Raw genomic sequence first — 24692 nt, forward strand, 5'->3', positions numbered from 1 at the left:
TGAAAGGTGATTGTAAGTGTCAGTTGATACTGATCAGCCGATGGCATGCAGGAACCCAGCGCTGCACCTCAGCCGACACGATGCTCTGTTCCTCTCCCTGATGACGGCGGTCCATGATTAAAAAGCACTGAACTCAAAGGTGCAGCAATTAGCATTCAGGCAAATTATTAACAATCCTTCTTTTAATGTTGTGTTTTGGACTGGTTTTTATATTCAGCTGTCTGGCTTAATGAGGCAAAATGTCTCATTTTACGTTGAGGTTTTACTGCCAGCTTATTATAAAAGCAAATGGTGCTGATAATATGTTGCTGTCTACATTGTATCGAAATATTTTACCCAGCACGTTGTATTTTTCTTTTGAAACTAAAATGTATGGATCATTACATCAATGGACAGAAGCCAAAAGAACCAACATTATGCAAAAAGTGTATTGGAGGAATATCGTGTGATCATAATTTAGCAAGCCATAAAGTCTTGTATGATCTGGACTGACACTGCAACCCAAATGACATCCACTGCCTTTTAATCAGCTGATCTCAGAGCAGTATCTTTGGAGGACAGGAAACCTCACGACAAATCATTTCAACGCAGCCAGCCCATCGGTCAAGGCACGCTCTCCCCTGAACGTGACAGTCCTTTTAAGGCACCATTTAAATTTTAGCAGCCATTCTGTGTTGTGGCAACATGAATCACATGCCAAAGTAAACTGTATGTATTTAGTCAAATGAATGATGATCCTGAGTCAAATCTCCCCCAGTGTGAGACAATGAAGTAGGCTTTTGTTCCAGGACGTGTTGCTGAACTCTTCTGGCCAGAAAAAGAAGCCGGTCTGCTTCTCCCCTCCTCCCCCCTCCCCCAGGAACAGAAGTGCAGTGTAGCTATAGGGGCCAGCTGCATGATGTGTAGATTTATGGGTTATTACCCATCATTCTGATTGTCTGTGGTCAGACATATTTCACCTGCTAACTCCCACACTTACAGCATTGGATTTCTTTAGGTGTCCATTTGTGATTAATCCTCTATTTCAAAATCTGCAAGGTTTCCCCTATGGCGTGCATCTACAGTCCCAATTAACAGTGACAGCTCCTTCCCTATCCCGTCTGTACAATGTCCCCACGTACATGAGGTTACAAGGGCCTTTATTATGGCTGTAGACAAACTATTACAATTATAATTGATTTGCCCTGTGTATCCATTGATTTATGCCCGAGTGTAATAACACATGATCTGCTGTATGTGTTGCATCTCAAATAGTACCGCAGATCCCCCCCTGCTTTGTTTTGAGGCGTCATCGCTTGCATATTCTCAGACGTTGTCAATGTAAAGCACACTATATGGTGATGCATTCTGAAAGAGGAAAGTCCATTGCAAAAAGGTGTCTTGGTGAGGAGCGTCTTTTACCTTGAAAACAGTACTCTCAGTAAGGTTTTTTTATTTTTTCATCCAATGTCAGGAATCTAAACAATCTAAACCGTTTGTAGTTTTCTACTATATCAGCACGCGCAAACTACAGAAGGCTGTATGTCTGTAAAAAGGCGGTGGTTAAAGAAAAGATATATGTTGTTTAAAATGCTGTCAGGTTGAGGCAGCAGAAACACTGGGTTGATTTGTCGACATCCATGGTTACCATGGTAACAGGAAGTGCAGTGTAACGCTACAACAAATGGTGATTGCTGACCATGAACATCTTAAGGCTTATAACTTAAGGGTTGGGGAAAAACATTTTTATAAACTCAAGAGACAGGTTTGGTTCTTAGAGTTTAGGTTGACATGAAGGAATAAGAATAAGAATAAGAAACATGCTAATTTTATTTCTCAATTTCCATAGTTTTTTTTAAAAGTGCTTCCAAACGTCAGACTACGATCACATTTTATTTTTTTGATAAATAACAGTAAGAATAGAGAAACCAATAAAACCAAACATTTTTTGTTATTCCCGGTATCCCCTGACGATGTAGGGCTCGTAACTGCATTTACACAAATAAAGTTTCTCTCGTTTATTTTCAGAGTAGATGGGTGGTTTATTGCCAAAAAGGAGAAACACTGCAGGTTGTCCCAGCCTATCTGAAAACATTTTAATTAATAATGTGTTTGGATACTCAGAACACATCGTATTACTCCAGCAGTTAGGAAGCCATGTTTTAGCAGCAGTGAATGACACAAACCAAACCAACAAAAGCATGGAAACCAAATGGCTGGAGAATAGGAACAATAAAAGTCAAATTATGAAGAGGAAGATGATGTAATCGCATCAAAAATAATAATTTACACATCCCCTCTCAAATCTTTCAATTCAGTGGAGCTCTCGTCATTGTAACTCTGTACTCTCTCTTGCACAATGTATCTTATATTGGACAATTAAACATTTAAACTAATTTTAAAAAAATACAGCCGTCATGCGAGTTTACATGAAGGGATGTCATGGTCTGATCTATTTTGTGAAATACTCAATTTTCTGGTGTGGAGTTTTCTCTCAAAAAAGGCATACATGTCACTATTTCTGACCAAATAGACAGATAATACTTTGGGGGTGTTTAAGTGGTAAAGTCTGCCAGGTGGCCTCCAAGAAGACACAATGAAATTACATTTTAAGAACTTTTAAAATAACTTTAAGCAATAAAAAACATCACGTCCTTCCACATCCTTCCAGATCTACAAAGATCTGGAAGGCCCAACCTCCTAACCCCAAAATAGATGTCATTATGTGAATGGGCTATTCCTATTCTACTCATCATTTTGATAATTGTCTTCTTGTAACATTATATTTAAACAAAAGCATGCATAAACCAGGCTTTTATTCAATATTATATAGTATACAATAGTTGGTCTTTCTCAAGTTGTTCATCTGGACTTCTTTTCAATGCAACATAACCAGCATAATCTCTAATGTTAAGGAGTTATTATATTCAATATTGTGCAGTATCGCACAAAACTACCTTTCATTATGAAAAGCTGTGTTGATAATGGTTTGAGTTGGATAATGGTTATAGTAGCCAAGGGATGGCTGCTACAAGCATTGCTGTTGCCAAGGAGATGGTTCTAAAAAAAGGGGTTTTGTGTGGGTTGGGCAATAATTACAAATGATTGTTTAAGATTCATTTTAGTGAAATTGGATTTTTTTATACCAACGATTATTCGAGGCAAAATGAAAGGATTTAAAGTGGAATTTCATTCGCTTAGTTTTACTTGTCCAGGCATCTCCCCTTCATCTCCACCTGTCATCGCCCATGAACCTTAACAGATACATCCGCAGGTGCGCCGCAGTCCCTTTGTCTCATTGCATCTACATATCACTCTTTGTCCCTAATATAAGTCAATGTCCCCACATTTCTGTTGCAACTTGAGCCACTTCCGTTTAAATCTCACGCCACTTCTCCAGCACAGCCCTCATCTGCCCACACCAGTGCGGTATCCAGACTCTAATTGCTCGTCCCTATACTCACCACCCACACCCCTGACTGTGCACTCCCGTAATATTGAGTATTATTGTGTAAATGGTATGTGAGTAGTAGCAGCCATGTTTGTTTTTTCTAGCCTCGGAATTCTTTGCGCTCAGATGATCTTTCGTGAGAATGAAGCAGGTGTGGGTGACATGTGTCTGTGCCACTCGCTCTCAGGATGCTCCTTAAAGCAAATTGCTCATGTCTACTGGGATTCGGGGCTAACCGGATAACACAACACCTAGTGCATTTTAACAACACACAAGTGTAAGTGTATACACATTTAGAAAACACAAATGTAGAGCTGAAATCGTTTTAACCAGGTTACCCTTACAGTACTCTTGTTGACATATAGACAGACAATTGTCAGTACGACAACTGCAACAACTAGATTCATGTCTTAATTAGTATACAGGGCTATTAGTGCCGACATAAATGCACCCGCTATCATGTGGGTCTGTCATTTGCACATAAAATCAATGTTGGTGATAAAACTTCATTACGTAACACAGCTGGCAGGAGATGTTTAATTGGCTTTTACACTTTGCATTCAACATTTTCTTTCCCTGTTTTATTAGTTATATAACCTGATATTTTCTCTGTTCAACAAAACTAAATAAACTACTGCATTGATTTTCATGAATCAGTAAATTAGAGAATATTTCCGATCTTTAAAAAAAGCACAATAACATATACTTGTTCAGATAAGTCAAGATTATTGCCTCCTAGAAACCGATCTTTTTTTCCCCAACTGTGGCTTATAAAACCTCCGCAAACAGCCAAGCGACTTCTCTTTTGACACAACTGAAATTGAATTGCTTTAAAATGAGTTGCGAGGGAAAGTTGATGGCAGAATGGTTGTTTGAAAATGTGTACAGTGCAATAAAAAATATTGGGACAGTGACATGTTTCGATTTGACTCCTGCACATTTGATATGAAATGAAGCAATGGCTGTCAGCGCTGATTTCTAGCTTCAGGGACGGGTTTGCTCATAGCCCGATTTTGTGCACAACATCCCAACCGTAGAACAATGCAGCCGGACGTTGATCCAAAAACAGAGAGACAATACAACCAAGGAGGTTTGGGGTTAGATGTCAAGGTAGCTGTTAAAGTGTCATTTCATAATGTGTTAAGTAAGAATGAGGTCATTGATGGAAAAGTCCGAAATATTGTGTCTATAGACCCTTGCATATGCTGTAAGTATGTATCATCTTCACCAACTATCAATGTGGTGGAACTTTAAGAAAGGGGATTACAGGATGATGAGCTTTAACTTGACATTCAGCAAACCACTTAACCACACGTCACCCCTGCTGCCTGCATCGTTCTCTGTTTTAGCCATGACAGCTTCTACCTCTATCTCTGCCGCCATTGGTCTTTACTCTCTACTCCCCCTCGGCTCTTTTATGCCATCCTCTTCTCCTTCCTCATTTTGACCTCTCACTCTTTTCATCCACCCTCACAACGACACACGTTCACCTCCTCTTTGTGTGATCACAAACCTTCTTCACTTCTGCTATGAGTGGGTAGAACTTACAACACCCGAAGTTGTAATAAAGCAGGAGTTGCATTTGAACTGTATCGTGGCAACAGGCAGAAGTTGTTGAATGAACCTTAACCATAAAAGAAAACTTGAGCAATATATATATAAATGAACTGGTACCTTCATTTGGAAAGCACATATTTGATTTGACGCTATCAATCCAACAAGACTTCTTGAAAAATATTCACAATATGTTACAGTAAAGTTAACAGTTTTGAAATAAAGCTATAGAATATAGAAAACAGAATTATATACACTACAGTTTGGGGGTCATTTAGAAATGTCCTTATTTTTCAAAGAAAAACACTGTTTTTTCAACGAAGATAACATTACATTAATCCCAAAAAACGTTATGTACATTGTTAATATGGTAAATGACTATTCTAGGTGGAAACGTCTGGTTTTTAATGAAATATCTACATAGGTGTATAGAGGCCCATTTCCAGCAACTATCACTCCAGTGTTCTAACATCGTGTTTCCTAATCGCCATAGAAGACTAATGGATGATTAGAAAACCTTTGAAAACCCCTGTGCAATGATGTTAGCACGGCTGAAAACAGTTCTGCTGGTCGAGAGAAGCTATAAAACTGGCCTTCCTTTGAGCAAGTTGAATATTTGGAGCATTACATTTGTGGGTTTGATTATACTCTTAAAATGGCCAGAAAAAGATAAGTTTCATGTGAAGCTTGGCAGTCTATTCTTGTTCTTAGATATGAAGGCTATTCCATACGAGAACTTGCGAAGAAACTGAAAATTTGTCTGACTGACCCTAAACTTTAGAAGGGTATGTATTGCAAAAAGATTTTCAGCTAAAAATGAATTTGGCAACCCAAGACTTGTTTGACGACAGTAAACTATAGTGTCAGGTTGTCAAACGTGTTCTTAAATACATCTGATTCTCTGAGTCTCAGGGCACCCAGTGGTATATGGCAAATTTACAATGCAGGCCTTTGCTCAACAGTGAGTTTGGAATAATTCTCCAAAGGCATTATTATAACATTAGTGATTTGTAAAGTAGCCCATCCCCAAAGATTTTGTGGCGTTTTATTTCACCAACTCCTCACTAGTCCCATCAAGACGTTCTCCACATAAAGAGAGAAGGATTTGCTTGTCAGTTGTGGCAGTCACAGCCGGTAATGAATTAGTCAGACTTGCACATTGCCAGAGAAATGTTCATAACACATCCACATCAAGAACATGAGACACACATTGACAGTGTATTACTTGGGAGCCCTCAGACAAATGTGATACCTTTGAAAACACCGGGCAGAATATTGTCACTCAGTGTACCACCTTCAAAGTAGAGGCTAAAGCATGATCTAAACTTGTGTAAAATTGTTGGGCACCGGCTCGCTGTCATCACTTCTCAATGATCACATTTAAAGTAGGCTAAAGCAACGTCTGGCCCGTGGCTACATTCAGACTTTTGGGTTTCCTGTCAGCCAGGGATCCTCGGGCTCTGTTCACTCTTTCTCACTCTTGAGTCAAGAATAAAGCTGATTGCAGTTTTGCTTGAGGGGGGGGGGGGGGAAGGGGGTAGGGGGGAGCGTTGAACGTGCCTGCCTGAGGAACGTAAGCTAGTTAATTCAATGTTATCCAGTAAATCTCTTTTTTTAAATTGCCCCCCTCTAGACATGCTTTTATGTATTGTTTTCATCTTTGCGACAGCCTTTTCTGTTTCCTCTATTTCATGTTTCCTACGTTATAAAAAATAAATGAAAAAAAGGTTATCATGAGCATCATCAGCATTTTTTTTTTTTTAACATGTAACAGGATATCGGTGAGACTGCAATCAAGTCAACATGGCTAAGCTGCCCTCTCTATTTAACTTAGTGGGCCATTCTATTCTTAAATTAGCTTTAAGCTCAAGGCAAAGCAGCTGTCAGACTGCTCCCTCAAACTGTGTGTATCGCCCACAGACACCTATACACATGCTAACGCAGCTAGCGTTTCACCTCGATCATTGCTAATTAGTGTGTCACCAGATTGTGCACACTACTTGGCATCAGTATGACGCATACTCCCCCTCACAACTACCAAAAACACTTAAGAAAGCGGATAAATCTATCTTCATCTATTTTATACCGTATATTTTTAAGAGTATCTGGCCAGTCGCCGGCAGGATACATTATCCTGTTTGTGTGCTGGTGTGGAGAATTGTAAGTTAAAGGGGTTTCCATGTGATCTACAGGTGTTAACTAGAGAGAACAGTGGTGACTAACAGCAACATATTGATTTTTTGGTCCAGCGGTGACTGAGAGCCTTTTGTCTAACGTCTCGTGTCTGCTCTTTATGATGCCTGCTGCTGCTTTTATAGCCTACATTGATGCTCCACTCAGGATCATAGGGACAAAACTTCCTTCCATGGACTGTATGTGCAGCGCTGTCGGAAAAGAGCAGAGGTAATCATCAGAGACTCACTCCACCTAGCTCACTCTTTGTGCAGACACAAACACTGCACGTACAACCTGAGACACAGCAGAACGGACAGCATCATCACCCACAGAACACGTTTTTTCAATAGCTTCTTCCCTGCCACAGTCAGACGGATGGCAAAACAAAACTGTTGAGATGGGTGAAACAATACCCAAACATTACCTCACTCCACTTATCATTTGCAAGATGTGATACATTTTGTTTGTGAAATCATTTTATATACTTAGCCTGTATTACTGTTATTCAACATTTTAAAAAACTGGATCAAATACCTTTATTGTATCACCTTTTGTACATATCCGTATGTATAGTGTTTTCATATTCATATTTTTTTCTCTTTCATTTTATAGTGTGTTTTTTTCATTTCCAAAACCGTTGACTCGGAAAGGCCTGCACAAAACATCTCAATGTGTCTGGACTGTTGGTCTAGGTACAATAAAATGACAAAATGTAAACATTGAACCGTTAATTGACTTCTACTTGATAATTTGTGAAATATATTTGGAATCTCTAACTCTGGTTTTCATTTTGTTAATTATTGGGATTAAACCGTGCAGCAGTGAAGGAATATAAGGACAGTTCATTTGTTTTAAGTTGTGCTTGTTAAGGCCTCTGCTGCTCGGTCAGTGTCCAGCAGGCCTTTATCCCTTCTGAATTAGATGTTTTCAATAATTGCTTGGGTTAATTTGAGTAATAATAAGTGTTAAGCGATATTTCCTTGTGGATATTCCCACATTTATCCGGCTGCAGTGGGATGAAGATGGGAAAGCAATGGCAGATGTAGTGGCCATGGTATCTGACAGAGCTGCTCTTTGAGTCTGGAGGTTGTTAGTGTATTCATCAAAAACTATAACTCCTGCTGTTGACTCCCATAAGTGGAGGCTGCTGTACAGACGACTAAGACGTTAGAATTACTTACAAATACTTACTGTCAAATTGGAATAATAAACTCATGAACATGCTCAAATATCTGTTCTGTCTATGTGATTCCTTGTGATGCTCAAGTCCTGATCAAATGGAAATGTTGGTGTTGGTCATCCAAAATTTAAAGTCATGGGTTCATGATGATCATTAGATTCTCATTCACTGGGGACAATAAATATGTATTTCAAATTTGATTTTAGGATTTCTGGCAAGTATTTGAATTTCTGTTCACATGGTGAAAACAGAGGTATTACAATGTGCACAACATTTCATTTTCAGTAGCTGACTTAGCTAGCTGACATTAGCTAACCAGCTAAGGTGTCTGAAAATGCTCGACTGATGGAACACAAAGAGCAGGAGCAGAGGAATCAGTCTGCACACTGTTTTACACTTTCTGTGTTGAAACTAACTTACTGTCAAAATGAATGGTATACTCTGTTAAGTTGTAGCATTTGACACAGCTGTAATAAATATGTTATAACACTGACAGTTTGCAGATGGTGCAGGTACTATTCTTGATTAAATGTCTTGCACATTAAGACAAATAGATATGAATTAAAATCATGTTTTTTCCATTTTCATGTTAAAATCATGAATCCAACTAAACTTGATTTGTCTACCTTTTTTTGGCTATAAAAGTGATTGACTAAATAACAGACAACTTAAGGGTTGCTAGCAACAAAAATTAACATATTTCTGTGATAGGTATATCATCCCAGGGTTATGACTGGTACAGACATCCTCATCAGCTACATGAAGATGCAGCTTTAATGACGCTGTTACAATCTGCTGTGATATTTATTTATGTCTACAACTTGAAAGAATATACTACAAAAATGAATTTGTATCTTCGCAGAAGGTTTACAAGTGCTCCTATTGCAATAATTGGAGTATGGTTTCAAGCTCGATTGACATAAAGTCTGTCAAATCTCTGCCTATAACCCTCTGCAGCCCTCCTCTTGTCTTCAGAGGTTTCAGTCTTTGTTATGTAGCATATTATATAGTTTCAAAATATTTTCGGGCCTTTAATATTTTCTTTAATTAAAAGATACTTTTTAAATCAGTTTGGCAATGACATTACTTTAAAATTGTGTCCTTTTGTGGAATTGTGATAACTGATGATTGAACAGGGTGTGTCTTATTTGAGTTGGTGAGTTAGATCGCCAAGCAAATGTATTAAACCTCCTCATCAACAAGAATAGGGAGAAACTGCCCTATCATTGCTGAATATTCAAATTAACTGATTCACCAAATGTTTCAGGATTGTCAAATCTTTCACCTCCGCCCTGTTGCCTTAGCCTCATCGTTGCATTATATAGTTGTTACAGATTACAAAGAAAAGGAACTGACTCTTTAATTGGTGGCTTCTGAAAACCGACTAAATTTGTTCTGAAATAGTGCTGCACTACAGAAACGGCAGATGTTTCTTTCTCTCATCTTTTATTCTTCATTCTGTGCGTTGGGTGGTTTCTGGGTTGCTTCAATGTCTAGTGTGGAAAGAGATGAGGTCCTTTGGCTGATCGTACATATATGCAGTCTGGCAAGTCTAATCTGGGCTCGAGCTATTGTCTCAACTCATCAACAAAAGACTTGATCTCATCTCGTCCATTCAAGATTTAAGGTAACATTGAGACCCCTACAAACTCTTTACATATTAAATGCACATCTGCAATCTGTGTAGTTTAGTCAAAGTTAATTATTTTGTACCTGCCTACCTTATTCCTATCCCCATGATATCCCGTGTGAATTAAAATGTCAAACTTTTGAGGTTAACAGAATTCTGCCAATTTCATTCTCAATTGACCCAATTGTTTTGGCAGTAAAGGTGCTCAGCGGTGCCTGACAGGGAGGGGGGACTTTTATTTTATCCAGCTAAAAAGCTTATTGTTTACATTACGACAAGATACTTTCACATTAGTATGACATACAAACCTATCATGTTAGGCTATTGCTATTTATCTGTGAAACTGTGCATAGAGAAGGACTGAATTAAGGATTTGATTATTTTCTACTTCTGCTGTTTTTAAGCACTCTGAATGATATAATGATACGTATGCCTACACTACCAAGGGCGGGAAGTACAAGCTGAAGAAGTAACCTTGGAGAGCAATAGTAAACTAAGTTATTTTAATGTACGTGATGTCGTGATGAGGACTTTTCTTCTTTAAAGTGAGTCTATGTAACTTCTGCTGAATAGCAGCCACTGCTACAAGTGATAATGGCAAATGCTAAAACACAAGATTATCACTAAGGAAGTATAGAAATTACATGGTTATGTTAGTAACACAGCAAAATGCGATCTTAAGCTTTCTACTACCAGCCAACATTATATTTTGTCTCAAGCTACTGGTCACATAATGGATAGTCAAGTAGCTAAACCCCTGATGTATTAAATTGCTCAAGAGTGTGGTTTAATGCTTATGAAATCAACTTTCACAAGAGGAAGAGTATGATTTTTTAAAAACAAATTACTAATAAGCCTCAAAGCTTTACAAATTACTTCACAGTTAGTAGCAATGAAATCAAATAGCTAAATATGGTACTGTGATGATCAGATTATTCTGTTTATGATGTGACAGGCTGTGTTCCCACATCAGTTATTTCCCCTGAATCATTAAGAAAGACCAAGGCACCTGAAGCAAACTACTAAGTCTTGCAGATGCCGGTTTAGTGACAGAAACAATCGGAAGACATGTCAATAATTCACGCAAGGTATGATGGGTTTAGGAATAATGTGCATTTGCTTTCAAAGTCATTGCTTATACGCTCTAAAGGACACTATTAATGCCTCTTGGAAAAGGAAGTTATTGTCCCCATTAGATATCAATGCATAGAGACAATGAGTGACTGTATACATTGTGTGTTGCAGGAGAATACAACAAACAACCATCAGAGCGTTGTTTGTTGTTTAGATTAAAGCGTCCCTTTTTCTTAGCAAAGTGAATGTAAATAGCAGACAAGCAACTTTAGTCAAAAACTCAGAACTTTGTTTCTGGCTTGCTAAGCTGCTTGTCGGCCACAGATGTTGGCTAGCTGAGGAGAGCAGCTTGACAGCTGAAGTAATGCATGTAGTTTTAACAGTCAAAGTGGAAACAAAGCAATATAAAATCCCCACGGCAAGCATTTTCCGCAACACCACCATTCTGCAAAAGTTTTCCCAAACCACTCTGACCATTCTGTTTTAAACATACCCATAAAAGTGTCCCACTGGCAGAGACATTACCTTTTCAAACGGCTTCAGCTGACAGAGCTACCTATTATATAACAACAGCTGAAAACAGCCTGGTGATTTGTGTGTCAATTTATCTCATTTTATGCGTGTAGATTCACGCTCAATGCCATTTCAGCTCACGGATGGTTGACATGAGCAGATGTTAGGGATGTTCGGGTACTACTATTTGCAAGTCACATCATGTGAGTGGTTGAGAACAGACCAATTTGTTCTTACCGGGAGTCTAACATGCAACATCTGATGCCTCATAGGATTTTAAGCATGTGTCTATACATCATTGCCAGGGAGGCAAGCATTAAAGAGAACAATCTGACAGGCTACTTGGCCTTCGCCTATGCTATCTCAGTCAGTAAGGACATGTTTCTGTGTGCATCCCTGGAACTATACTGTGCATATTAAAGGTGTTCTGACCTTGGGTTTGTGCTCTATGTTCAGTCACATTTACCGACAGAATGTATCGAGCAGAGATCTTCGTAGCTGGAGAAAATGTTTGCAGTGAGCAATGACAGAGGATCTGTGTCATTTAAAGATTTTTAAAAACACAGGCTTCATACAGTATTCTGTTTTGTATATTTGTAGGTATTGATGTAAAGCCTGTGTCTGCCTTGTTTCCAGCATTCCATAGCAACATATACAATACATTTCCTTTATCAATTTGTAGCTGGTTTGATCAACCACTCTCATATCTGTCCGTTGAGTATGAAGCCACAGCCAGCATAAAGACGAAGAAATACGAGCATGTTGTCGTCTCAGTTTATTCTGTACTAAAACAGAAAGGTAAAAATGAGAATTTGTGTTTTTGTGTAGACCTTTTCTTTACCCAGGAGCAGTGACTTCCCTCTGCTGGTTACCTTGCAACCTCATGCCAGTGTTTCCCATTAATCACCTGGACTGGCGGCCCGCCAAAGTTTATTTTGTCCCGCCACAGCTTCCTAATGAACTGAAAACATTTGTATTCTTCTCCACTGGTGGGCTGGCTGGCACTGTCGCATTTCAGTGATGGAGCCCTCTGTTAACCAGGGCAGACTGTCCTCAGTGGTCTGCGGAAGTGTTGACAACCCATCAGACCGTCTTGAAACACAGACATTGTAACGTTTACCAAACTTTGGGAGTTTTTAATGTTTTTGGTGCGTCATCGCCATTCTTTTTTTCTTTTCTTTTTTATGATTGTATGATCTACTTGAGCGCAGTGTAAAAATACTATGTAGCCTTATATGATTTGATTCTAATTATTAATGCAATAATGTTACATAAACATTGTTACTTAAAGGTGGCGCTCATTTTACCTTCTTTATATAGTTAATATTTAGGCTTTACACACATGTGTAAATGTGAAAAATATCTAAATATGAGACGTATTGGTTTTGATAGGCAGCCAATCTATGGGTGCAACTAACTAGTAACTGATATTGTTAGATAAATGATGTGAAGTACAACATTTCCTTCTGAGATGTCGTGGACTAGTTACATGCAATGGTAACGCAGTATATAGAAACTGTACTCAAGTACAGTTTTTGAGTAGCCAAAACGTGATATGCCACCACTGCTGAAACAAGTGCACAACATTTTTTATAAGAGCAAAGTGTTCTCGTTTCTCTCAAAATGCACCAGATTGATACTTAAAATGTATAACATTGTCTCCTGTGAAAGCATGGCCCCAGACCATCTGAGGGCCCAAGGTCCATCGAAGATTATCTTACAAAATCCTGGGGAACATACTGTAATGGAGATGACAGGCAAAGCCAAGAAATACTGTCGTCCACCACATAAACCTCTTGTAAATACAAAAGAGTCAGTGAGCTAGCTGTTGCCTGTTTCCACTTGTCTTTCTAAGCTTCGCCAACGTTCTTCTGAATATAGCTTCATATCAGACAGACATGAGAATGTTATCAATCTCCATCACCTAACTCTCAGCAAGAAAGTGATTAAGCTCATTTCCTAAAATGTCAAACTTCAAATTCCTCTTATTAAACATACATCTAGTGGCTTCTCTAAATCACGCAGTCCTACCCCTACACAATGGGTCCTTTACTACGATGTGGAGAGAGTCATGTACTGTGTATAATTCACATTAATGTTTTTCTAAGTTGGGTTTTTTGCTTGACTATGTATGCACACAACTTTCTCCATCCAAATGCAGCTCGTCCTTACACAACTTACATCCTGCTCAGAATGTACTGAAGGGCTGTCAAGATGGAGTCACTTAGAGGGCTTTAATGATTTTTTTTTCTCCACACAACTTGTTCCTGTTTTGTCCTTATGAAGCAGAGTACCACTCACATCACTAACTTTGAACATTCTGTAATGCTGCACACCATCTTTCAGCTGTCATCCCTTGTGTCTGCTGGCTGGCAGCAGAGTGTGGATGTTGCAGAGTTGAGGGGGGGAAGGACGAGGTGGCATTCAACCAACAGTTAGCGCCACATAAAGCCTTTATCACACCTAAACGGCTCCGTCTCCCAAAGCCAGAGTGAGATAAGCACTGCCCATTCATCTGTAATGATGTGGAAGCAAGAACCAACTGAACTGAGTTGAGAGGGAAAGGCTAACTCTGACATAGTGGGGATGGCTGAAAAGGGTGCAGGGCCAATGGGCTTTGCCTCGTTCACTTCTCAAAATGATGTGTTTATTTATTTGGTGTTCTCAGTGGATTCAAGATGATTACAAGATGAGTGTTGTTTTACACTTCAAAGTGTTGTAGTTATCTGCAATATAAAATGTGAAGCAGGAGCCACACTACACCATGGTCATTGAAAAAGTTTCCCTTTGGACTACAAATTGCATTTTTCCAACAAGACCAAATTTTCTCAGACACTTAATGTTCCAGTAAAATGGAAGTTAGAGCTTCTTTAGCTTCTGTAATGTAATATTTGAGATGAGCACAGACACAGGAGAGATTTAAATCAGTTAAGGACTGTTGGCTCCATATTCACCTCTTTCACCTTTGAGATCAGGAGGAGGACAAGGGAAAGATGAAAGGGACACTTTGCAGCTTTTCAATTGGCTCTGTGTCACTGCAGCGTGGGCAGTACATGTAGATGAACAGCACCCTCCAAGCAACTGAGCGCCATGCTCACCCGCTGGCAAAAGCCTGTCGCTTGTTCTTCTTCAACTGGGAGACTTTTTCTGTCCCTTCAAGAATTAGACCTCAGCCACATAAAGTTTTGTAAATGAGAACAAAGTATTTGCTCACTGATATCCAAACCCACATCAATTCTATCTCTCCCCATGTTGCTCTGTTAGCTACTACAACAAACAGAGAAGTGTGGTTTTATATGATAACTGGATTATTTTTTGTAAACACAGGATGATTCATCAACTATTTATATAACAATAAACACAGGGCGATAGGCTCACTGTTAGCTTCTGCTCTCAAGTAATAATGGCAAAACCCAAAAGTTCAAGTTCTTCTTAGTTGGACACATTCGGAAGTTCATATATCATTTTGAGATTTCACAATCTATTTTAGTTTTAAAAACTCCCCCAGATAAAGATAGTAAAAACCCTTTCTCAAGGAAAAAGGGGGAAGAAACCTGAGGGAGAGCAACAGAGGAGGATCCCTCTCCCCAGATGGACAGAAGCAATAGATGTCATGTGACCAGCATAGGCAATGTAACAGAGTTAGAGCATATTACATGAATATGACAAAAACTATTCATATAATGAGTGGTAGGCATGGACCACGGTCCGGATAGCCGCAGTCCATCGTAGCATGCAGGACAAGTTTCAGTCAGCCATGATCCATGGTGGGGGTCAGGACCAGCTCCAGACAGCCGCAGTCCATGGAAACTTGAGGCGTGGAAGCAGAGGCTCCCGGAAAGTAGAGTAGAGTTAGTAATGTGCATTGAAAGACAATAATTTATCGACGAGAGAAAAAAAGAGGAGAAAAGAGAAGGGAATGAAATGTAACATTGAAATGTAATGTACTATTTATAATGTGTTGACTTTCCAAACCTACTAGGTTATGTTTGGTTCTTTTCACAATTGTCACCTCAAGGTGCCTGGGTGATGTGTTTACAATTTTACAACGCTACAGCTATGTTAGCACTCGACATGCATTAGAAAAGCATCACAAGTCGCTTTCGTAGATGTAATGTACATGTTATTTGCAAATTAGCGAGGATATGGAATTTAACAAAAGTTTATATTCTAAGAACCTTTTTGTTTTCAGGTGATAAAATGGAGGCTGTCACTAAACCTGTGTGGCAAGCTTAATATATTCAGATGGCATCACAGTGGCAGAAAAGAAAATGTGTGTAAATAGAATAAACATAGACTACATGCACATGACTCTCAATGGTAATTGTGGATTACGTTAACTGTCTAACAGGACAGTTGAACAACAGGTACAATAACACAGTGGCAACAAATGAGCAATTGAGAAAGAAACCTATGGTTACAGTAAAGGTGCTGAACACAGAACACTGCAACATTATGGTATATATCCTGGTTTAATATTTAATTAAGATGTTTACTTCCTATTTTAGACACAGTATGTGCAGCACTACTACACTAATACTGTCGGCACTGTTGCTCATTGTTGGCTTCGTTTGAACTATTAACTAATTCTCACTGACATCACTATTTTCTATTCAAATACATGGTCTTCAGTACCGCTAAATCGCATGACATGACATATATACAACCCTTGGTGTCTGCTGTGGTAGATAGAATAGCAAATTTTAGCCCTGGGGTATTATAAATGTACTACATCTGCAGTCAAGCGTCATTATTCTTTCTCTTTTGATCTAACAGACACTTCATCTTAGGTAGAATCAGCTTACCCATATTGTCCTCTTGTGCCTTTTAAAAAAACACTGACAGGGTTTAAAGAGCACACTTATTCACACACTGACTCCAACCTGCAACCTGTCTGTGTCTTTCAGGTGTAATTGGCTTCCTGACTGCAGCCCTGGATCCATCAGGAGTTCCAAAAAGGAAGACGGATGAGACCACAGAGTCTACCTGAGAATGCTACGTGTCCCTGCGGCTCACCATGTCACCATAGGAAAACCGTTAAGCTGTCCCCTTCCACAAATCCTCTTTTTTCCTTTGTTACTCCCCATTACCCTCTGAGTTTGTGACCCCTCTCTCCACACAGCTGAAGTCCTAGTGATATGACTAAAAGAGCCTTTATTTTGGACATGTTGTTTTTTCCTCTCAATGCTGCCAGCCACCAAGGCTATGGTGGGAAGCGTCATTATAATTCCCAGCAGATTGCTAATCACTGTCTGCTGTGGCTCTTGGGACTAGTGCTGCACCTCACCCTCTCCTCATGCCAACGTGTTGACCTGAAACACCCCATAGTGTCCACTGGCTATGGAAAGATACGTGGTATCAGGAAGGATCTCAACAATGAGATCTTGGGCCCCGTGGAACAGTACTTAGGCGTACCGTATGCCACGGCACCTGTTGGCGAGCGGCGCTTCCAGCCTCCTGAAGCGCCCGGCTCATGGCAAGAAATTCGCAATGCCACCAATTTTGCACCAGTGTGTCCCCAGAACGTCCACGGGGTTTTACCTGAGATCATGCTCCCAGTGTGGTTCACAGACAACCTGGACGCTGCAGCGACCTATGTTCAGAACCAGAGTGAGGACTGCCTTTACCTCAACATCTATGTCCCGACTGAAGATGGTGAGTGAGACCAAACTCTCATGCTACATATAGGAAGAGGTTACGTTAGTCTCAGCCTGTTAAACTGCATTTAAAGTGGGTCAGAATAAGGTGAGAGTAGGAGTGAAATCCTCAGCCTTGCTTAAAAGATTAGTTTGTGTCACGACTGTTTCAGAGCAGCTTGTACTTTTCTAATCATTGTATATTTTTTAGATATCTGATCAGTTAGCCAGGATTATATTCAGTGGAAAATGATCTGTTAGCCTGAGCTAAAAGAAACCCAGGAGATTACCAGATATATTCTCTGATAATCTCCTGGTTTTGTATTAATGCCAGTCTCAGTTAGTCTTGGTTTCTCAATTACTATTGGTCTAATCATGGTTTTCTAGATGCTTATACTGCAGCATCATCACACATGCAATAGTTATTGTGCTAACACTCAGTAAAGCAATAGATAATACTTTACTTTTATTTCTCATATTTGATTGATTCTCACATTTGATCAGATAATCAAAATTCATACAGATCATGCTTTACTATCTAGCTGCTCTTTGTACCAATTAGCCACATCGTAACATGCTATGTGTAAGCTTGACAAACACTAATTTGCTTAAACCGTGCATGAACATTATAGCTTCATAATTAACTTTGGTAACCGCAACCTTTCGTCTGATCAATGCAGAATAAGTGATATATGTTTAGACTGGAGTGACTGAACAAAGTCCGCTGCTAATGTAATAAATCACTGTGACTCACTGACAACATCAACGTTGTGTTACTTTAACCAGTAGAGTAAAATTATTCTTGTGCACAACAATTTACATTTAGGAAGTTTCAGAAAATGTCATTATTTTTCATTATTTTCCTGTTTCTGATAAGTCTATTTATTGCTTGTATTTTTATAAATTTGCTTTATGTATGTGTTGTTATGTACACTTTTTGTTTCCCCTCATAAATAAAACAAATAGAATGTATGTTATTCATATTAGATTTAATGTTATAAAGTGTCTACAATTACCAGAACAGTATAAACTTTCAGGCTTTCTTATGAGGCTCAAATGTGAGTTACAGACGAAACCTGTCAACCTGTTGCTTGGAAAGGACTGCATTAGAGAGCATTACAATTATAATAATAATAAATAAGGCATAGTTTACTTTTCATTTTTACTTAGTCTGATTGTGACATTTACATTGACATTTTGCACAATTTTTAGATTATATTATAATTACTAGAAACTGTTGGAAACCATTTTATTAACATGTCTGTTTCATTGTTTGAATGGAATGAGGCTTTTTCAGGTTTGTGTTGGATGTAATGTTGTTGTAGCAGCTGGGTTCGGAGGGAAAAAAAGAAAGATTCAATGCATTGCAAAAGATAATCTTGTTTAGGCCTCCTCGGGTAAAATTAGCCCAAAACTGAAGATCGCTATAAAGTAAAACCTCCACCTCTTCATTGGCTATCTGGGTGTACTTCTTGTATTAATGATCCAGTGGAGAGTGTTTGAGAAAGCAGATGGGCTGGTAAAAGAACACAGGATCAGAATGTAACTTTGGAGGCAAAGCATATGTTACTTATGATAGTAAGCAAGGCTAATGATGAAATGTTAAAAAAAAATTTAAAAAAAGTCTATGATTAACAGGCACACCTGAGCGTTACGGGAGAATATGCAAGAAAATGTTGTGTGCATAACTGCTCCTATACTGTATGAAGTCAAACTCCAGGATTAGTCGAGCGTGGTGCACATCTTTATTGTGGTTTAACACAAAAGCTGTAACCATAATCTATTTAGCCAGATTGTGTCAGGGTTGCAGATTATTTATTTTTGTCAATGAACGCTCTCTGGCCCGACAAGAGATGAAAAACAGATTATTTGCTAGTAGATAAAAAGGAAATATTACTGCAGTATTAAGTGAGACCAGAGTACCAGAGATGCTGTGATGATGAAATTAGAAATGGGGATTGAAAAAAAACAACCTTAAACCATTTCAACTACTCTTAACATAGGAACGTGGACATGCATGGTCTTTGGTTACAGTGTGTATGCTGTACACAAATTATGTCACACACTCTCCGAGAGGCTGACGTAGAATCTTTTGTGTTATTCCCAGGGGACAAGGTGTGCAAATGAGTGAGACTGATTTAACATGTAGCCCTGTCTGCTTGTCAGAATCTGTCACTTATTGTCAGGGGTCACTGCTTACACAAGGCTGATGCTGTCCCCAAGGATATGTTTTGCCCTGTGTGTGAGAGAGAAATAGAGACTGAAGGAGACTAAAATGCCCCTGAAATCAAACACATTTTACACGTAACTGCTGTCAGAATCTCACAAATAGTTTTCATGGCGTTAGTTAGAATTGTGTTTATGTCACACGTACCAGCTTTAAAAGAGATAAATATATTTAACACTCTAAAGCCTATAGTCGTGTGGTACATAGCATGGGGTATAATCAGGCAAGATCCTGGCCTTGGGCTTTGCGTGTCCCACTATTAGATGGAATGCGATGAGATTTTCAGCAAACAATCACTTTGGTGGTACCTGACTTTTAATCAAATGCCGTCAACATTTTGAAACGTCCAAACTAATGACATTCCCATCCGTGTAAGTTGTACTTTTTGTTTAGTAATTAAACACGCTGAACATTATACCTTCTAAACATCTGCATGCATTTAGTTTAAAGCGCTCCTATGCCTACACAGAGCCTATCAAAGCTGTTAGTGTGGCCGCAGACTCTTGGTGGTGTTTCAGCCGGACTACGCAGATTTAGCTCATGGGTTAGCTTACTAACGTGGATGCAGTATGTGATGGTCAAGCATTTTCTAATGGAGGATGTCAGGGTTGTGCTGTGCTGTGTTTGGCAGTGATCAGTTGCATTGCCACTAATGGCGGGTGTAGGTGGGCCAAAATGAATTGGCAGCACCGAATCATACCGCCTGGATCAAAATGTGTTGGTGCCAAATCTGGCCCCCTTAACTCAATTTTGATACATTTTTATTTGCCGTAGTACAACATTGTGTATTATCTTCCCATCCTCAGACAAATTCATAGACAAAAGAAAATTCACAGCTCTCTTGTCTTTCTGCATCTGTTCACCCGTCCTGCTCTCTCCTCTTTGAAATCCTCCCTGCTTCTTCTCTCTTCTCTCCCCTCTCCTCCATCTTTATGCAGATGGCGGTAGAAGGGGTCACTGTTCTGAATGCAAATGAGCTTCGTGCCCTTCCCCACCAGGCCACTATGTGCCTGCAACTTCTTCAATTCAAATGCAATCCAAATAACTCCTTTGAATAATATAAATACACAGAAATGATCTTGTGGATGAAACAGTGAGTTTTACTCTCCCTTTATCTCCCTCCTGCTCCTTACCTCCTTTTACAGTGTTCTTCCCTAACTCTCCTATGTGGCCAGGCTGCAAGGCAAGAGAACTGTCTCACTGCATTCCTGTTTCCTCAAGACACTCTTCGGCTATGAGCCTAAGATCCTTCATTTTTATTGCCGCTAGAGCAGCCATTTACTGTGCTCTTTATTAAAAACCATATTTCAGGAGGCAGGACAGTGGAGGCAGGGAGGAAGGCGGATGCTGGGGGCACAGTAGAAGAGATGGAGAGCAGAAGGACAGGACTGCATGTGCTGGGAGCCGCTTCCTAGATGCAGAGGGGGTTGAACCGAAGCTGTGTCTGACACCTTGTCAAGCAGACAGGCCACCATAGACATGACATACTGCAGCTTCATCCCGTTTACCGCACTGAGGAAATAGAGAGGGACGGGAGGCAGCTTGCGCTCTGGCCACTAGCTCACTGAACCGAACAGAAATGCTGTTGACTGAGAGATGGAGCTGCATTAGGTCAAACAGTACTGGGACAACCCAAGCCAAATGCTCCCGCATAGGCCAATGCATTTCTGTGACCAGTGGTCCATTACATTATGAGACAGTCAACCTACCGGCAGGCTTCTCAACTGAGGCAGAAGTGAAAGATGTTTGTTTTTTTTAAGTGTGTCTGTTTCCCTTTGGCAACATCCTACTTTTTGTCTTGTCTAATCCATTCTAGTATTCCTTCAAAAGTCAGAAGTTTGTTGTCAGAAGTTAAGACCTTGATACTGCCATGAGCATTTCTTACAAAGCAAATCACCCACATACCCATGCTATCCATTTCTGCCGAGGAATACCAGCAGTAATACAGACAAAATATACTGACGATCAACACAGCAATGATCAATTCAACAGTCCGACAATGGAAATATAGTTACAAAAAAATGTAATAATTAATGAATTGTGCAAGTTTTTGAATTTTATAGCTTTAACAGCTATTGAACGGATCGCCATAGCCTTTGATTCACACATTTATTGTCCCTTCAAGATGACTTGTTGATGCCCTGACTTTTCATCTCATGGCATTATCTGCTCAAAATGTTAAATTTTCCAATGTTTTTGTTTCCAAGCATACCCTCAGAACTAATGGGATTCCCACCAACTTCTGTGTGACAGTAAAACGAGAAGACCTACATTTGATAAGTGATCCTGATTGTGCACACATGCGGTCCACACCTCATTGAGATCTGAACTCAATGCGGGCCAGGCCACCTTGGCATGTGGTTTGGTTTATGGGATCCGAGCAAGCAAGATTCAATCTCGGAGCATATGTACTTGATAGTTAATGCATCCTGGCATAATAATGGACGAGAGAAGTCTCATTGAAAAGACAAGCGTAACCACGGTCTTAGTCTTAGGTTGAACTGTTGATCGGACAAAACAAAACTTCACTCAGGTCTCTGTAAAACTGTGATGATCTTTTTTGGGCTATTTTATACACTCAACAATCAATAATAATAAAGTCAACAGATTGTATGATAATGAAAATTGTCCTAAACCCAACAGTACTTCTTCTTTTTGTAATTTAGGTAAAGGTGAAGTGCCCTTGTGTCGTCATAAGATAAAGTTGCATGGTCCATTACGAAGTGTGACTGTCTGTTTGAGCAGAGTTTATCCTCACGTATAGGTTAGCTCTTTATTAGGCATTAGAGAACGAATGAAATCAGAGAAGTCTCCATTAAGCGGCGAGGTGTGGTTTTAGAGTGGTGCTAAGTAGTGGGGAAGTGCTGACAAGACGGAGGACTTCTGTGCCTCACTATCCATTACCGGTCTGTCTACCCGTCTGCTGCGTATCCGAGGACCAACCACTGTACCTTCTCCCTTCATGGCAGGAAGTGCTCTCTGGATTAGGCGCCTGTATGCTAGTACTCATAGGATGCAGCAAATCTATTCAGCATTGATCCTTTTCCATTTAGGCGGAAGATAAACATTTTATATCAGGAAACCATATTCATAGAGAGGGATGGGTGAAAATGCAGCGGTGGAGTGCAGTGATGCTCTTTGTCAATAGCACTGTGAAAGGGGCACATACCATCACTTTACTGTGAGGTTTCTAGCAGAATGGTAGAAACAGACATGTCAGCAGAACTCTGGCAGAGTGATAAACCTCTTGGCAAACCAACATATAGTATTCTTTAATACGAGGGACAGCAACGCCTCCCCACCGGAGAGCAGGGAATGTGCTGCTGGGTGGGTACGTGGAGGACAGCAACAGATGATAAGGACACTGTTAGCATGCTTTGTATAGCGCGTGAAGGTCTAATGTGTGTGGGCCTGTGTTTGTGTGTGTGTGTGAGTGTGAACGTGTGAAAGGTAGTTTGTTTTAATAGCTTTCTCTAAGACATGCGTATGGAGACAGTGACTGAGAATAACACAATAACGCATCGGTAATTGTGGGCTGATGGAAGGTTCCACAGACAGAAAGCGTGAACAAACAAACTAATGGGGTCCTTATCAGTTAAGACTTACAGAGGTTGACGTGCCAGGGCGTCGGTTGGTCACTGTGATAAATGCTTGGTATTGGCCGTGCCCTATGGAGCATTTAACCGGCGTTACCATTAAAGCTTAATGTGAGACTCCTCTATGACCTTGGTAAGGGGGATCCTGTCATAAGCATTTATTTCAAGGCGGTGCAAATATCAAAAGCAGCTCCCTCTTTGCTAATTTGGAAGAAGAGACTCACAAAAATGCCAGAATTTCTCCACGCACAATGAGTATACGTAGTCACATGTATTCAGGATGCGTATCTGTGTCTGGCCTTGCGTGCGTGTGTCTTCAGTGGTGCGTTTTGACATTCGAGTTCTCAAGATCGTGCAGGGACTTTTTGCCTCAGGACTGCAACACTGTCCTGAGCTGAGAGCAGGATCCAGAGAATCTTGGCATTCCTTTGCCTTTTCTGACCGAAAAGAGTGATGGCTTGATTCTGCTCATTGATTTTTCTTTACAGAGCAGCGGTGTGTCAGGACTGATAGGGAGAAGGGTTGAGGAGAAGTGGTCTCTGGGGTCATTTCAAGGCAGTGCGTGACTAGATCTTAAGCAGTTAAAACAGATGTGTTTGGGGTTATCTTTTGAGGAAACAGTGTGTCGTCTCAGTAAACATTTGTCTCTAGCTGTACATAGATACTGAAACGTAACATCTTTTGCTATTTTTCCTCTTTTAATCTTCTCTTGTGTTTCTGTTTAAAATATCGACAAATGCAATCTTTTTTAATTTTGTCTTTTGTCCCTGGCCCTCTTTTCTGAACCTCAGGTCCGCTCACAAAAAAACAGGATGAGTCTACAATGAACAGACCAAGGGATGAAGGTATTTTAATTGCATGTTTTTTCTTCTTCCTCATGCCCCATTTTTCAGGCTCTGTGGGGAATCTTGTGTTTATATCTGTATTAATAATCACCTTAGACTCACCACTCTATGTGCATGTTACATTATCCATTGTTAAGTGCTTTTATTAGCACACCAATCTGCCATTCTATCTCACTGGAACACGTTGAGCTCGATGCATGGAGACAGAGCTACATATAACGTAGTTGTTCTTCATTCCCCACAAATTCAGCTTTGTTGGTACCTGCACATGGAGCTAATTTACTTTCCTTTCTCAGGTGCTATGTGGTTGATCAACCACACGCTGATGTTCTGACTATCCTGTGTGATGCATCACTGAAAATCAATACTCAGTCCTCTTTCACCGACATTTTCATTTTGGTACTATACTCCTTATGAAATGGTCTGCTAATTTATTGTCCTTCATAATGTTATTGGGCTTTCTCCAGTTCTTCATTTTCAAAGGAGAAACAACTGGAGGATTTCTGCCTATCTCTGCTATTGCTGTACATTTTTTCAAGTTCACTGCAGTCGTATGTAAATGCTCTCACTATTCTTACTGATGCAGCCAAAATCGATGCAGACGGCTTGTGCATCTGTTTCTGTACACACGCCCAGACATACAGTATATTACATAGCATTATGCATACATAGAGTGCATTACATTTCCATTCGTGCACTGTGTCTACTCGAGCGCAGTACATGTGCAAATCCACGCCTGAGTGCATGTGCTCTAATTTGTGCCAATGTGTGTGGTTTTTCTTCTCTTTTTTTGTATTTTGAGCTCTGTGCTATTTGGGTATTGAATTCTCTC

The 24692-nt window shown here is 39.8% G+C and overlaps 1 protein-coding gene across 1 annotated transcript in view; it reads left to right on the forward strand.

Moving 5' to 3' along the window:
* nlgn2b (neuroligin 2b) overlaps positions 1-24692 on the forward strand; it is a 58406-nt gene that overhangs the window by 8745 nt on the left and 24969 nt on the right. Inside the window, exons 2-3 of the mRNA XM_068599855.1 lie at positions 16464-17211; positions 23807-23860. Coding sequence (XP_068455956.1) covers positions 16695-17211; positions 23807-23860 — 571 coding nt within the window. The 5' untranslated portion in view covers positions 16464-16694. The remainder of the gene's footprint in view (positions 1-16463; positions 17212-23806; positions 23861-24692) is intronic.

Source organism: Clinocottus analis, unplaced genomic scaffold, assembly GCF_023055335.1.
Source record: "Clinocottus analis isolate CAN_PGR_092001 unplaced genomic scaffold, fCliAna1.0.p SCAF_5, whole genome shotgun sequence".
Classification (NCBI taxonomy): domain Eukaryota; kingdom Metazoa; phylum Chordata; class Actinopteri; order Perciformes; family Cottidae; genus Clinocottus; species Clinocottus analis.